This window comes from Girardinichthys multiradiatus, chromosome 2 (assembly GCF_021462225.1).
Source record: "Girardinichthys multiradiatus isolate DD_20200921_A chromosome 2, DD_fGirMul_XY1, whole genome shotgun sequence".
NCBI classification, from domain to species: domain Eukaryota; kingdom Metazoa; phylum Chordata; class Actinopteri; order Cyprinodontiformes; family Goodeidae; genus Girardinichthys; species Girardinichthys multiradiatus.
This window is the reverse complement of record NC_061795.1, coordinates 41,740,555-41,754,006: the sequence shown is the minus strand read 5'-3', so window position 1 is coordinate 41,754,006 and position 13,452 is coordinate 41,740,555. Positions and strand designations below refer to the sequence as shown.

The 13,452-nt window shown below is 38.8% G+C and overlaps 1 protein-coding gene across 3 annotated transcripts in view; it reads right to left on the bottom strand.

Moving 5' to 3' along the window:
- Positions 1–13,452, bottom strand: part of arntl1a (aryl hydrocarbon receptor nuclear translocator-like 1a) — a 35,737-nt gene that overhangs the window by 12,443 nt on the left and 9,842 nt on the right. For 2 of the 3 annotated variants that reach the window (XM_047391087.1, XM_047391097.1), the window contains exons 2-12: positions 11,079–11,240; positions 10,018–10,081; positions 7,421–7,568; positions 7,029–7,049; positions 6,805–6,837; positions 5,606–5,635; positions 5,094–5,251; positions 2,878–2,957; positions 2,668–2,760; positions 1,642–1,759; positions 1,042–1,191 (exon numbers count right to left, since the gene is read on the bottom strand). In XM_047391087.1, coding sequence (XP_047247043.1) covers positions 1,042–1,191; positions 1,642–1,759; positions 2,668–2,760; positions 2,878–2,957; positions 5,094–5,251; positions 5,606–5,635; positions 6,805–6,837; positions 7,029–7,049; positions 7,421–7,568; positions 10,018–10,063 — 877 coding nt within the window. In that variant the 5' untranslated portion in view covers positions 10,064–10,081; positions 11,079–11,240. The remainder of the gene's footprint in view (positions 1–1,041; positions 1,192–1,641; positions 1,760–2,667; positions 2,761–2,877; positions 2,958–5,093; positions 5,252–5,605; positions 5,636–6,804; positions 6,838–7,028; positions 7,050–7,420; positions 7,569–10,017; positions 10,082–11,078; positions 11,241–13,452) is intronic. The other variant, XM_047391105.1, reaches the window with a different exon arrangement.

The window sequence follows — 13,452 nt, the reverse complement described above, 5'->3', positions numbered from 1 at the left end:
ATCCACAACTTAGGTGGAAGATTATGTTGACAGGAACTATTAGTGGTGTGGTCCACAAATCTGGACCTTTATGGAAGAGTAATTACTGAAAAAAAAGCAACACTGCAGCTCACCACAAGGCATGTATGGGACAAAGCAAACGCATGAAAGAAGGTGCTTTGGTCAGATCAGACCAAATTTAACTTTTTGTCCTACATACAAAATGCTATGTGTAACAGAAAACTAATTCTGAACCCACCATTCCCAGTGTGAAGCCACGGAGATGCTTTTCTTCCGCGGGTACAAAGAAGCTCGTCAGAGAGGGTGAGAACACAGATGGAGCTAAATACAGGGCAATCCTGGACGTAAACGAGTTAGAGGCTGCTAAAGTCTCGAGACCTGGAAGAAGGTTCACCTTTAGGGAAAACCAGAACACTAAACATACAGCCAGAACTACAAACCCGATCAAACCCTGTCCACATGTTAGTGGATAGGGTTTGTGAGTGAGAGGGGCTGAATACAAATACACACTACAGTATTCAGATTTTCTCTTTACATAAAAAAATTAAAATCTGAAAACCGTGCATGGCAATTATGCTCTACTTTGTGTTGGTGTATGATAGGAAACTCAAAAACAATTACAGTTAATGATGGTAATGTAAAACAATGTAAGAAAGACTATGAGAACTTTTGCACAGGGCAGAAGTCAAGACTTTGAGGGCGGTGAACTTTCTATAAACCAACCATAGGAGAATCAATATACTTAAGCAGGCAAACTTCCTTGGTTTTATAACGGAAAGCCCATCTGCCAACTGAGGTGTGATTCCTTTTCGTGACAAAGAGGCAACTAAAAGTAGGCAGACATCAAACAACAAAAACTGTATGAGAGCGAAATGTTGGTAGTGAAAGAGAACCATTTGTCATTCAAATTATATAAACTAAAGAGAACGTTATTTAGGCAGCGTAGAATTGCTGCAGGTGTTGCTGTAAAAGACAGGAATGCATTTTGAGCGACAGCTCTATAGGGAAAAGGTTAAAGGTTCATTTTCCTGCCATTGCTACCTTTCTTCTTGGAGCAAGTGGAGGGGAAGTCTTTATCTTCTACTTTGACGGAAGGTCTGTTGCACTTCATCCTGCAAAAAAATGACCGTCTGGCTCCAGAACAGAGTCGAGATGGACCGGGAGTGATGTCCGTCTTCACAGGAAGTCCGGCTGAAAACACAAACACAATTCAAGTTGGCACAAAAGCTTTTAAAAATGCTATTTTTTCACTTTGCACAAATAGCCATCTCTACCCTTTAATTCTAATTAAATAATCAGTGCTTGATTTTAGTTGATGCTCATTTCATTCCATTCATCTCCAGCAAGTTTATAAACTGAATGCATTTTTTATCCTGATATTTTTGGGCATTTTAGAAATACTCAAGTTTACCTGCCAGTTAAAATACGTTTTGCATAATCTCAGATCAATTTCACCAGAAAGCAGTGAAGGTTTACAGTTCAGTTGTTTTCTGCTTGAAGATTTCTGACTACAGCAGATTTTTTTTTTTTTTTCCTTCTCTTGGAATCACAGAGCAGATTAAGACATAAATTCAGAGAGAATCTTCATTAACCGGATGGCTGGTTCTACAGAACAGGCGAAATGTGCTTGTCCTTGCTTACTCTTAGCGTCAATAAGTCTCTCTCGTGGAGCGGTATCTGAGGACGACAGCTGCTCTTTGACTTTAGCAATGTCCTTGGGGTGAAGGTAGTCGAAAAGACTCTGACCTATCAGGTCATTCTTGAGACGACAGCAGAACCAGATGACATAAAAACAAAAAGAAAGAACATATGCATTGATTAACAACACTGATCAATTTGAAACCCAATGTAGTTCAGTTGTTTTACTTTTATGATAGCATGCGGCGAGCTGTATAAATCGAATCTTGCTTTATTTCTAGATCAGCTTCATAGAGAACGGTGAACATTCAAAATGGTTTTCTTGAGACCATCTATTATGTCTTACATTTGACCTACATTTACAGATTTGACTGATGTTGCCGAGGTTGTTTTCTTACTACTGTGAAAAATATTTTCTTATTGAGGAACAATAAAAGGTATCTCCGTCCAGATTCAGTGTCTCAGATGACCACGGTCAAGATCTTAAACGTGTTTTGTCTCAATAACATTTTTATTATCTTGGGACATGGATTTCTTTCTACTTTGCAATAAGTGCACATTTATTTCTATGAAACCATGTATAAAGACTGTACAAAAATTATGCATATTTTTGAGCTACTTCCTTTTTTTTTTATAATATTTGTTGTGCTTTTCCAAATGAAACATGTAGAATGGTCAGAAAACAAATGTTTTTAAATGCTTAATTTACTTTTTCATTATCATTTATTCTTGAAAAATACCAAAAGCTAATTCTTTTTTTTCCCCATACAGTCAGAAACATGCCCCTATTTATTAACCTGTTGAACTCACATTAACCTCACATTTTCTTGTTATAAGCCTGAAGTTCCAGAAATGACCATGTTTACTGTATAGTGGCCTAGTTTTATGATGCTACTCAGACTCCTGCAGTGACATATTATAAAAACGTTTTGCTAATGAACGGTTTTAACAAAAGAAATAATACCGTGGCTTAAAAATTCAAAAACATTTGATCACACAGGCATGTATTTCTTTTTCATGTCAGCATACCTGGCTGTAGTTCAGAATCTTGTACACAGATTCGGAAACAAATAGGATTTTGCCACGATCGCACCCAACCACAAACAGGAAACCATCAGCAGCCTGCGTTATAAAAACACAACAACTCTGTAATGGGAACAGCAGCTTGAAGGTCTGAGTAATAACACCAGCAATGCAAATCAAACAGTAAAAAAGGCTGCAGGATCATTACCCACTCACCCTTAGTATTAAATGCTTCAGTTCATCATCAGAGAGAAAGGAAGGTTTGTAGTTTGCTTCTGTGTATGGGTTAGCTGCACCTGAAATCAGAACATCATTGGATCTTCAAACTGCTCCTGTACATGTAATGACTTACACATTTCTTCTTTCGTAAGAGCCAAAACCCGTTTTTATCAACTCTAAACAACATAATTACCTTTTCACAGCCAGTAAAGTTCCATATTTGTAGCAAGTCTTATAAATAATTGGCCAACACTTGAATGGACTGACTGACTGTTTGCCCAGCTGCTGAAATTTCTGGCTTTCACAACCAATTGTCGATCCCCTGACCCGTTTTAGAAAAACTTCGCCTTGATAGCCTTTACATTTTCAAGCTGATTTAAAAGGAGATCAGAATGACCGCAGACATTTCAGCCATTAACAGCAGGAGCAAACATTGAGGAAGTATGTTGTAAAAACATACATATAACACTCTAAAGTGTATATCAATGATGTGCCTGCCAAGTACCTGCAAACTACTTTTATCATTTTAGAAACAAAACACAATAAGAAAAGATGGATTCACATCACGATCAAAACTAAACATGAAAAAAAATTATTGAAACCCAAGAAAAGCTGAAATATAAAATTCTTTCACAAGGTAACACTTAAAGAGGAAACATGCATTTTGGTATCATGACCAGAAAAAGCCCAATGTAACCAAAAGTCCTTTTTTATCACTACTATAAGCAGTAATTTTATAATTGTAATAGGAATGTAAATAATGATATCCTTTCATTACAGGTTTATCTAAATAAATTAGAATATCATAGAAAAAGTTAATTTTATTCAGTAATTCTCTTCAAAAACTGAAAATAATATCATATAGATATACTCCACAGTTTTTCTGTTCGTTTTGAGGATTACAGCTAACGAAAACCCAAATCACTGTTTTTCAGAATATCGTACCTATGAAACTGGTCGGTGCTTCTTTTGCATGAATTACTGCATCAATGCAGCACAGCATGGAGGATATCAGCCTGTGGCTCTGCTAAAGTTCTAAGGAAGCCGAGGTTGCTTTAATAGAGACCTTCAGCACGTCTGCGTTGAACCTGTTGACGATACCCTATGGATTCTGTGGGGTATAGGTCAAGCCACTTTGATGGCCAATCAAGCACAGTAACACCATGGTCACTGAAACAGTTTTTGGTACTTTAGCAGTGTGGGTAGGTACCAAGTCCTGCTAGAAAATGAAATTAGCATAATGTCTCCCAGCAGAAGGAAGGATGGATGCTCTAGAATTTCCTGGTAGACAACTGCTCTGACTTTGGACTTGCAACACTTCAGTGGACCAACACCAGCAGATGACATGGCACCTCAAATCATCCCCGACTGTAGAAACATCCCACTGGGCCCTAAACAGCTTTAATTCTGTGCCTCTCCGCTCTTTCTTCAGACTCTGGGACCTTGATTTTCAAAAGAAATTAAAAATTTATTTTTATCTAAAAACAAAGAGGACCACTGAGAACAGTCCAGTTCTTTTTTGCCTTAGTCTAATTAAGACGGTTCTGATGTTATTTCTGGTCCAGGAGTGACTTAACACAAGAAATGCAACAGTTGTAGTCCATATCCTGAATACATCTCTGTATGGTGACTCTTGAAGCACTGACTCCAGCTGGAGCCCACGACTCGCGAACTTTCCCTGAATGGGCTTTGCTTCACTATCTTGTCATGGGTAGAGTTATCCCTGCTGCTTTTTTCTACCACACTTTTTCCTTCCACTCAACCTTTCATTAATATGCTTCCATACAGTACTCTGAACAGTCAACCTCTGTAGCAATGGCCTTTCCTGGCTTACCCTCTTTGTGGAGGATGCTACTAGACATCTGTCTAATCAGCAGTCTTTCCCCAGTAATGTCTAGGCCATAATATTTCTGCGTTGAATACATTTTTTATTGGGGTTTTGGGTTTTCATTCGCTGGAAGCTATAATTACCAAAATTAACAGAAATAAATGCTTTCAAATGTATTATTCTATGTGTAAAGAATCTATAAGAGTGTATTGTTTAAATTAAGTGAGTGGAATAAACAAAATTTATGATGATAATTTGTTGAGATGCACCTTTTTAACTGCTCTGTACAGTTCCAGATATCTAGTTTTCACTTCAGTTGTCTTTACAGTCTTAGCCTAAGCTCATCCTGATCCCATCCTGACTTTTTTTTTAGCCTTTCTCTAACCTCTGAGTGTCTTCATGTGCTGGACCGCCATTCGGAGGACCGTTAGCTTATCCAGTTTGCGGGACATTGCATTACAGGTGGGTACGAGAGACGCCAGCTCGTCGATGAAGCTGTTCATCTTGTCCCTCCGACGTTTCTCAATCTGGCTGTGAGCCTCTCTAGAGGGAAGAATGCAGCAAACAGTTATGCTTCCTTGCATAGAACTAATCCTTCACAGAGCTGCTTTCTTGTACAGTCAATTAGCAAGCAGATAAAATTTAAAAAACAACTTTTGGTTTTCAATTCATCCTTGATAGTAAGAAAGAAAAAAGAAGCTGTGATAAACTGGCCAACTTGCTTGCATTGTTTCACATTAATAACATCCTATATCAGAGAGCTTCTAATCAACCATTAGGTGAGGCGATTACAAGACTAATAAGTAGACCTATAAAGCTCTGTTTTCTATCAGGCCAAGTGGCACTGAATCAATGTAAGAGATTAGATGGTAAAAGAAAGGAGAGCAGTGTTTGTACCTCGCATTCTTAATCCTGCCCTGGTGGTCACTGAAAGGACAAGAAGAGACGTTAAAAAGGGAAAACCGAGCGCACAAAAATGTCAAAGTTTAGGGTTTCTAAAGGTGCAGTGAGGACAGGTGGGGATGAAAGAATTTGAGCCAAAGAAAACATGTTCTCTAACCCCATTTTCTGATTATGCAACAAGGTCAACGAACGATTTTGTTCAACTGTACAATCTAGAAACAGATTGTTGAGCATAATGTTACCTAACCTCCCCACTTCTCCTCACAAATAAATTTACATAAAAGGTGCAGCAACAGGGAAAATTCTCCCCTCATTCAATTGTTTGTGACCCAGGTGAAAACTAAAGCTATGCCACTTGTGGAGTTCTGGATAGAGCATATTTACAGACAAAGAAGGGTTTTAATCTTAAATGCAAAATGTATGTATTTTTTGTACAGTTTTGTCTTAATTACTGCTCTGAGTGGGCTGTTCTTTCAGCAAATGGCAGGTTTTAGAGTCTGTATAATCCAGTTAACGATTATTCCATTACTAAATTAGTTGATGATGATTTAAATAATTGATTAATCACACATAATTGTTAAAGGCCTAGTACTAAAGAACAGGTTTCACCAGACCTGACCAGTGAGTAAGCGGACAAAAACTCTTTCATTCAGCTATGCACCACACCTAAAGCCAGACAGGTTGTGCTAAAAAAAAAAAAAAATCTTCTGTGTGGAAGTTGTAACTGCAGTAGGTCAGAGGACGCACAAAGAAATATTTAAAATAAAACAGTATATTATATGGATGCACAACCAACGTTCATTTAAGCTGCTCCTTTTAAACAAGGAGTAAAACTTCAGAAAATACTAGGAAGGCTGCATGTATCACAGCAAAGTTGCTCAATTTGATCCTTTTGAGCTTTCAACCTCTGTCCTTTATGTAACATGATGGATTTGGAAATGCTGGCAGCCTTTTGGAAAATTAAGGGGAAGGTCTAGGGTAGCGGTCTTAAAGTTCTGTCCTTGAGGTTTGTTGTCTGAAAATGTTTAGATGTGTATGATGTGAAAATTTGATTATATGGATAAACTAATCTAATTCGAGATTAATTTAACCATTTAAAATATTAAAGGATAATAATAAAAAGGCTGGAACTTTGCAAGGAAAAACAAAGCAGTCTGCAGATAGGGGTACAACTATGTCAATCAGAGTCTTACCTGCCCAGTTTATCCTTATCTGGATCCATGTCGCTAAGATGGAAAAGAAAAATTTGTTTCAACAAAAACATAAAAACAAAACACAGATCTAAAATGTTCAATATGTTACATAAGCTTTGTTTTCAGTCCAATTAAATACTATCGTGCAATATCATGCGTGGGTTATTGGTATTACAGACTAATACATTTCCTAAATCTATTAACAGAATTTTGTTTGAACTTACTCAAATGAGAAGCCATCAATCCTGAAAAAGACACATTTAATAATCAATTTATGTCATTAAAATGATTGAGAACATTTATGAGGTCTAAGGAGTAAAGGGACACTGGCTGCTAGTGTTTAACGTAGCCTGCAGATCTGGCTCTAATGGGACAGAAACATGTTTCAGTTTATTGTTCTGGTCTCTTAAACTGTCCATTAATGTTATCTTTAACTCTTTTTGTGGCAGTTTTTCCTCTTTTTTTTTATTTTACAACAACTTCAAACCTTGACGAACATACAACAGACATTTATGACTCTTTCTAGTCATTTCCTAATGGGCACTTTTCTGTTACTGTGTGTGTTTAAGTAAAAGTACATAAATAAATACGAAAACTATTGTCTTTGTCTCCTTACTGGTAGTCTGTGCTACTGCCTTTCCTCTTGCGGTTGTAGTCCATGCTAGGTGTGCTGATGGAGCTGGAGATGAGGTCGGTGGAACTGGGGGACATGAAGTCAGTCATTGTAGACGAGATGTCCATCCGCTGGTCTGCCATCAGGTCATCTGCATAGCAAAGACAGACAGAGTAAAAACATTCAGCAGCAGGGGTCAGGGTTACGAACGTTTTTTTAAAAAGCCAAAAAAATGATCTGATAAGGTTAAATAAATGTTGTAGTTCATTTTCTTTTTTTTTTTAAATGGATATTTGCAGAGAGCCTGAGAAAGAACTATAGCTGCTTTTAGCGCCAAATATTACATGGCTTCACCAGTCTTCTTCCTGCATCTGATTCCCTTGCATGTAAATCACCATATGTAGCATTTTGTGTAATGAGGTTTATGTTTTACACACAGTGTGGAATAACAGGCGCATCTCAATAAATTATAAAATCACTCAAATGTTAACTTATTTTATAAATTCAATTCAAAATGTAAAACTTGTACAATAAAGGGATCCATTATGCATATTTTAAATGTTTCTTTCTAATGTTGGTGATTATGGCTTAGAGCTAATGAAAAATCCAAATTTCAATTTCTCAGGAAATCATATCACATAGGACCAGTGGTGGGCATGTTACTTCAAAAAAGTAATTACTTATAGTTACTAGTTACTTCTCCCAAAAGGTAACTGGAATAGTAAGTGGGTTACTCCACTATAAAAGTAACTAGTTAACAGGGAAAGTAACTATTGCATTATTTTTTTAAAGTTTACATAGGTCTATGAATTTAGATTTTTTTCTAAGGTTTTACAAGCCATTTGCATCAAGTGGAATTACAGAGACAAGTAGCCTACTTACACCGAACCTTTAATATTTACTTCTTATGTACGTTCTTGTCCTGTACCTCAAGAAGAATAAAGTAGTGTCTGTACTTTGAAAACGCAATCTTTCTCTCCAGACCCACCATTGTTGCAGCTTACATCTGCTAGTTTGCCTGAGCAGGACTGCAGTGTGCATTTGTGGTTTCTGTATAAACTGAACACTGCCTCTGATTGGCTTACAATGAAGGCTTACTCTACCTTAGCCAATCATCATCACTGATGCGATTGTCTTGCTCCTCGCTCCTCCCTTCACCAAAGAAGAAAAGCTTAGCTCCTACGGCTGTGAGCCACGACAGATGACAACAGCTTCAATGAGTAGCTTCAGTGTTTATAACGTGTCCCATTTAACTGTCGGTAACGTGTGACGATAAAATAAGTAATTAGTTTGATTACTCTTTACTAAAAAAATTAACGCCATTAGTAACGTCGCTTATTTTAACGCCGTTATTCCCATCACTGCATAGGACCAATAAGAAAATGGATTTCTAGGACAGAAAAGTTATATTTTGGCATGTTATGGCCTACAGAACCTGCGGAAGAAAACGGATTCCACAGTTGTCACGCTGAATGTTACTGACACCGTCTGCAACGGGTCAAGCCACAAAAGGTCATTAGTAAAGAGGATGGCTATTCACAGACTGCTGTACTGAAAAATACTGAAGCTGTGTAGTAAAAAAAAGGTCCCTAAGCAACAGGAATAACCACAGCCCTGAGAAGATTGTGAGACCACCATAAACACCTCAGCAGTACCACAGACCGGTCGCTTCCATGGCACTCTGTATACGCGACGCAATTCATACAAAGACAACGGCAGCTAAGCCTTTAACGCATATACTGTAACGTTTGCGCACAGACATCTTAGAAGGTCAACCTTTCCTTCTTAAAAATCCCTTTTTTTAAAGCGGTCTAATATGTTACTTTTCTGAGAAACTGAGTTGTGGGTTCTTTATTACCTGTAAACCATAATCATTGAAATTAATAGAAAACACTTGAACAGGATTACTGCAGCTCTTCCATGAGCTTCACTTTTTCAGTTTAATTACTGAAGTAAGTCTAATTTATTGAGATGCACCTTCATAGATGTGGTTGTTCTCTTATGAGAGTTCAACTCTGCAGAGTTGCTCAGAACCTCTGACAAACCGCACTGATAACTGAGGTTTAGGTACTTTTTGCAATGGCAGTAATTTACATACATTTCAGCAGTTTCTCACCTAGATCTATGCATGAAACCTCAATTACGTGAGAGCACACTGCACAGTTGGTTGTCAGAGCGGATTGGACAAATGTGCAATCTCTAAATCGCTGCGATTTACCTAGTGCAAGCATCTTGCCACCTTTCAGTGAATAAAGCCTCGTAGATTCTGTCCACTACACAAGCAAGCCAGTCAAAAAAAGTAAATTATGCAAAGGTGAGTCATACCAATAACACCACAGCAATAATTTTACTGGTGAGAGTTCACAACTAAGTAGATTGCTGACTAATAAATCATGTGCGGGAGTAGTCATGTTTGTTCAGACTGCAGAACTCTCTAAATAAAGCTCATTGCTGAGGTCATAACAGCTCTCTATGGACATATCTGCAGGTGACTACTGCTAAACCACCCAGAGTGGAATAAAATAAGTAATCTATAAGTTAGGATAATAAGTTAAGAGTTTTACTACTAAAAGCCACCGCATTTAAAAAGTCACACTCACCACAGATGTTCATCACAGCCTCTGTATTAAAATCATCTCCTTCCATCCACTTTTGAGCCCTCAACTGTAGACACACACAAGGATCACATTCAGACAAGAGAGGTGGTTCTTTTGCAGTCTGTTAAAGACTAGAAGACTGACGACTTTTACCCATTTAGGAAGATGTCACACTTGCATTCATGTTCCTCATAGCTTCAGTCAGACATGCCAGTGATCGAAAGACAACCAGATGCAGCAAGTTGAATAATGAGCGTAAAACCCCACTCTTACTTAGTTGTTTAGTGAATGAAGTAATCTGGCAAGTACTACTAAACAAGTTGAACCAAATAAGCCCACTGCATCTAGGTGGGTGATACACATGAGTATAATATTAAGATTTTAAGAAACCGATGTACCTTGGCTGCAAAACGAGCCCTAACAATCATCCCACCATCACCGTGTTAGATGGTAAGGGGTGTTTGGGTTAAAGTTTTCTTGTGCTGCTTTGCATTCTTGTCAAATGTCTGCGTTTTGATCCGGTCTTCACAAAAGGACATTGTTCCAAAAGTCGAGAGGCTTATTTCTGATGCTTTGGAAGCCTAAATGGGCAGCCATGGAGATGGGACTCCAAATTGTTGGGAAAATGACTTACAACTCTTCCCAAACTGATGACAGCAACAGGTGGTTCTCTGAGATATTTTTTTTTATTTCTCTGCAGCATTATTACACTGGTAAATGTTCACGTGTGATCAGATATATATTTGGATTCAATTAGAACTACTCTGTCGCTCATCTTAAAATCTTTGCATTACAACATAGTGTTGTAATGTGCACTGATTTTGCACTGATTGTGCATGAGAGCTTGAGTTGCTGCAAAAGAAAAGTTTACAACAACTCAAGCTCTGATGCACAATCAGTTCCATGATGTTAAAATATTGGTCTATATGATTTGTGTTTTGTGAATAAGACAAAGTCTCAGGCAGAATCACCACATATGGACAAACTACTCAAAGCATGGCCTCACATAGATTATCTTTTGATTAGAAACTTTAAGAAGTGGAAAACAGAGCTGCTTCAAATACCTGGAAAGGAAACTTGAACAGGCTTCCTGGACGCGCCTGGTGTCGTCTGGATCAGTCTGGTCCGCTCAGAGTCTGGTTTGATTCAGTTTGACCTACTTTCATCTGCTTTGATGTGGTTTGTCTAAATATGATTCTTATACAGCTGTTTTGACCCGTCTACATCTGAAAAAAAGGGAAAAGAAAGTCCGAATTCAATCTGTTTCTGTAAAAAAATGAAAAATGAAATGCATTCATAATACACAACCAGTGCAGTTACTGTGGCTCTTTGTAATTATTTAAAAGCTTACTGGAACTTTCCCTCAGCACAATAACTTGCCATCTCCCTCATTATGATGACAAGCCAGCTCATCTTGACTTGTCAAGTAAGGTGTAAGTATTCATTCAAAAAGGAAAGTGGCTCAAACAAAAAAACTTACAAAATTAGTTTGTAGTCTCCTAATAGAAAGGTGATGCTAGGTCACCTGGCTTTGGAAACATTTATCAGTCTTAGTATTCTTTTAAAAGACTGCCTGATAATGCAGGCACAAATCTAGTCATTTTTAGAAATCAAAAAGTGTGCCTTTGCTTTTTCATTCCAAGATTGTGTCGCCATTTCTGCAAACATTTCTAGGCAATTAAGTATGGAACGCCAGTTAAATTTGTTGTTGTGTTGGGTTTTGGGACTCAGAGCAGAATGCGCTAGAATAAAGAACACACTCTAATCAGTGTGGCTGCTGCAGTAACAGGAACTCTGTGCCAGCCTGTTGTGGTGAGCTGAAAAGCGAAGCTCTCGATTTACCGGTCGGTCTACGTTCCTACTCTCACCTATAGTCATGAACTTTGGGTCATGACCGAAAGAACGAGATCCCGAATACAAGCGGCTGAAATGAGCTTCCTCCATAGGGTGGCCGGGCACTCCCTTAGAGATAGGTTGAGGAGCTCGGCCATCCAGGAGGGGCTCGGAGTAGAGCCGCTGCTCCCCCACATCGAGAGGAGCCAGTTGAGGTGGCTCGGGCATCTATACCGGATGCCTCCTGGACGCCTTCCTCGGGAGGTGTTCCAGGCATGTCCCACCGGGAGGAGGCCCAGGGGACGGCCCAGGACACGCTGGAGGGACTATGTCTCTCAGCCTTGGGCTCCCCCCGGAGGAGCTGGAGGAGGTGTCTGGGAAGAGGAAAGTCTGGGTGTCTCTACGGAGTCTGCTGCCCCCCCTACCCGGTCCCGGATGAAACGGAAGACGAAGAGACGAGATTAATAGGTCAGTGTTAAGTGGCCTAAACCAAAAAAAGTACTTCCTTTGAAAGGATCAGAGTGAAAATGAGTTTAAAAAAAGGCAAAGGTTGTGGAAAGACTTTCAGAAAGTCTAAAATACATTTTGTTTAGGACTACTTTACAACATTACAAAAAAGTGTGAATGTAAAAACTGTGAGAACCTAACCGAACAACAACATCTATACCAAGAATGTCAGCATCCATACAGTTGAGCGATAACCTGCTGTAGTGTGAAAAGTGCCGCCAATCAATATTTAAACTATGTAGCAGTCTTTATTTAAACATTTACCACAGGAGAAAAATCTTAAAGAGCACAAAAGATATATATATATATATATAAAAAAAAAACAGGCTCTTAATAGGTGACCATAAAACCAGTGAGCTCCATTACAGGGACAAAGCACTGATCTAGAAGGAGGGAAACCTACTATATCATGATTGAACACTGAAAGGAACTGGTGCTGGAGTGGAATCTGGGTCACTCAGTCTCTACGGTCTCAAACCAGGCAGCCTTAATTTCCATCCACCACCTACTTCTACCTCATCAGTGAGTCAGCAAGATATTCAGCTCTTTCTCCCCGTTCCACCCTCCGCACCCACACCCAGGAGGCAGCCAGCAAACCTGCTAATGACTAGGAGGGCTGCTGGAGCTTCTCTCCTCTTCAACCATGGAGGTCTTCCACAATTCTGCTATTTTTAAATTCAAGTTACATACAAATTGTAACTGCTACAACAATGGACACTGTGTTCCTGAATTAAGTGATAAAGGAAAATATAACTTAAATGTTACGCATGTTTTCACAACGGCATTGTTTGCTAATAAATTATGGAACCCATGTGGTATTTTCCCCTCACAATTGTCACAAGAGGAGGAAGAGAGGTCAGAGGTTGGGTTTATCTCCATGGAAAGAAACCATTTCCACGCCCTTCTGGGTCAAATTACATAACTGCTTGTCAAGCATATGAATGAGAACAACGAGGGTAACACCTGCACAACAATTAAAACAACAAGGAGGAGCAAGAAAAAGCTACATAGCTGCAGATGAGAAGAGAAATGGTTGTTCCGGTTCCGGTGACCCTGTTACAAACGACCAAACTGACCCACTTTAGCCCAACAAAATTA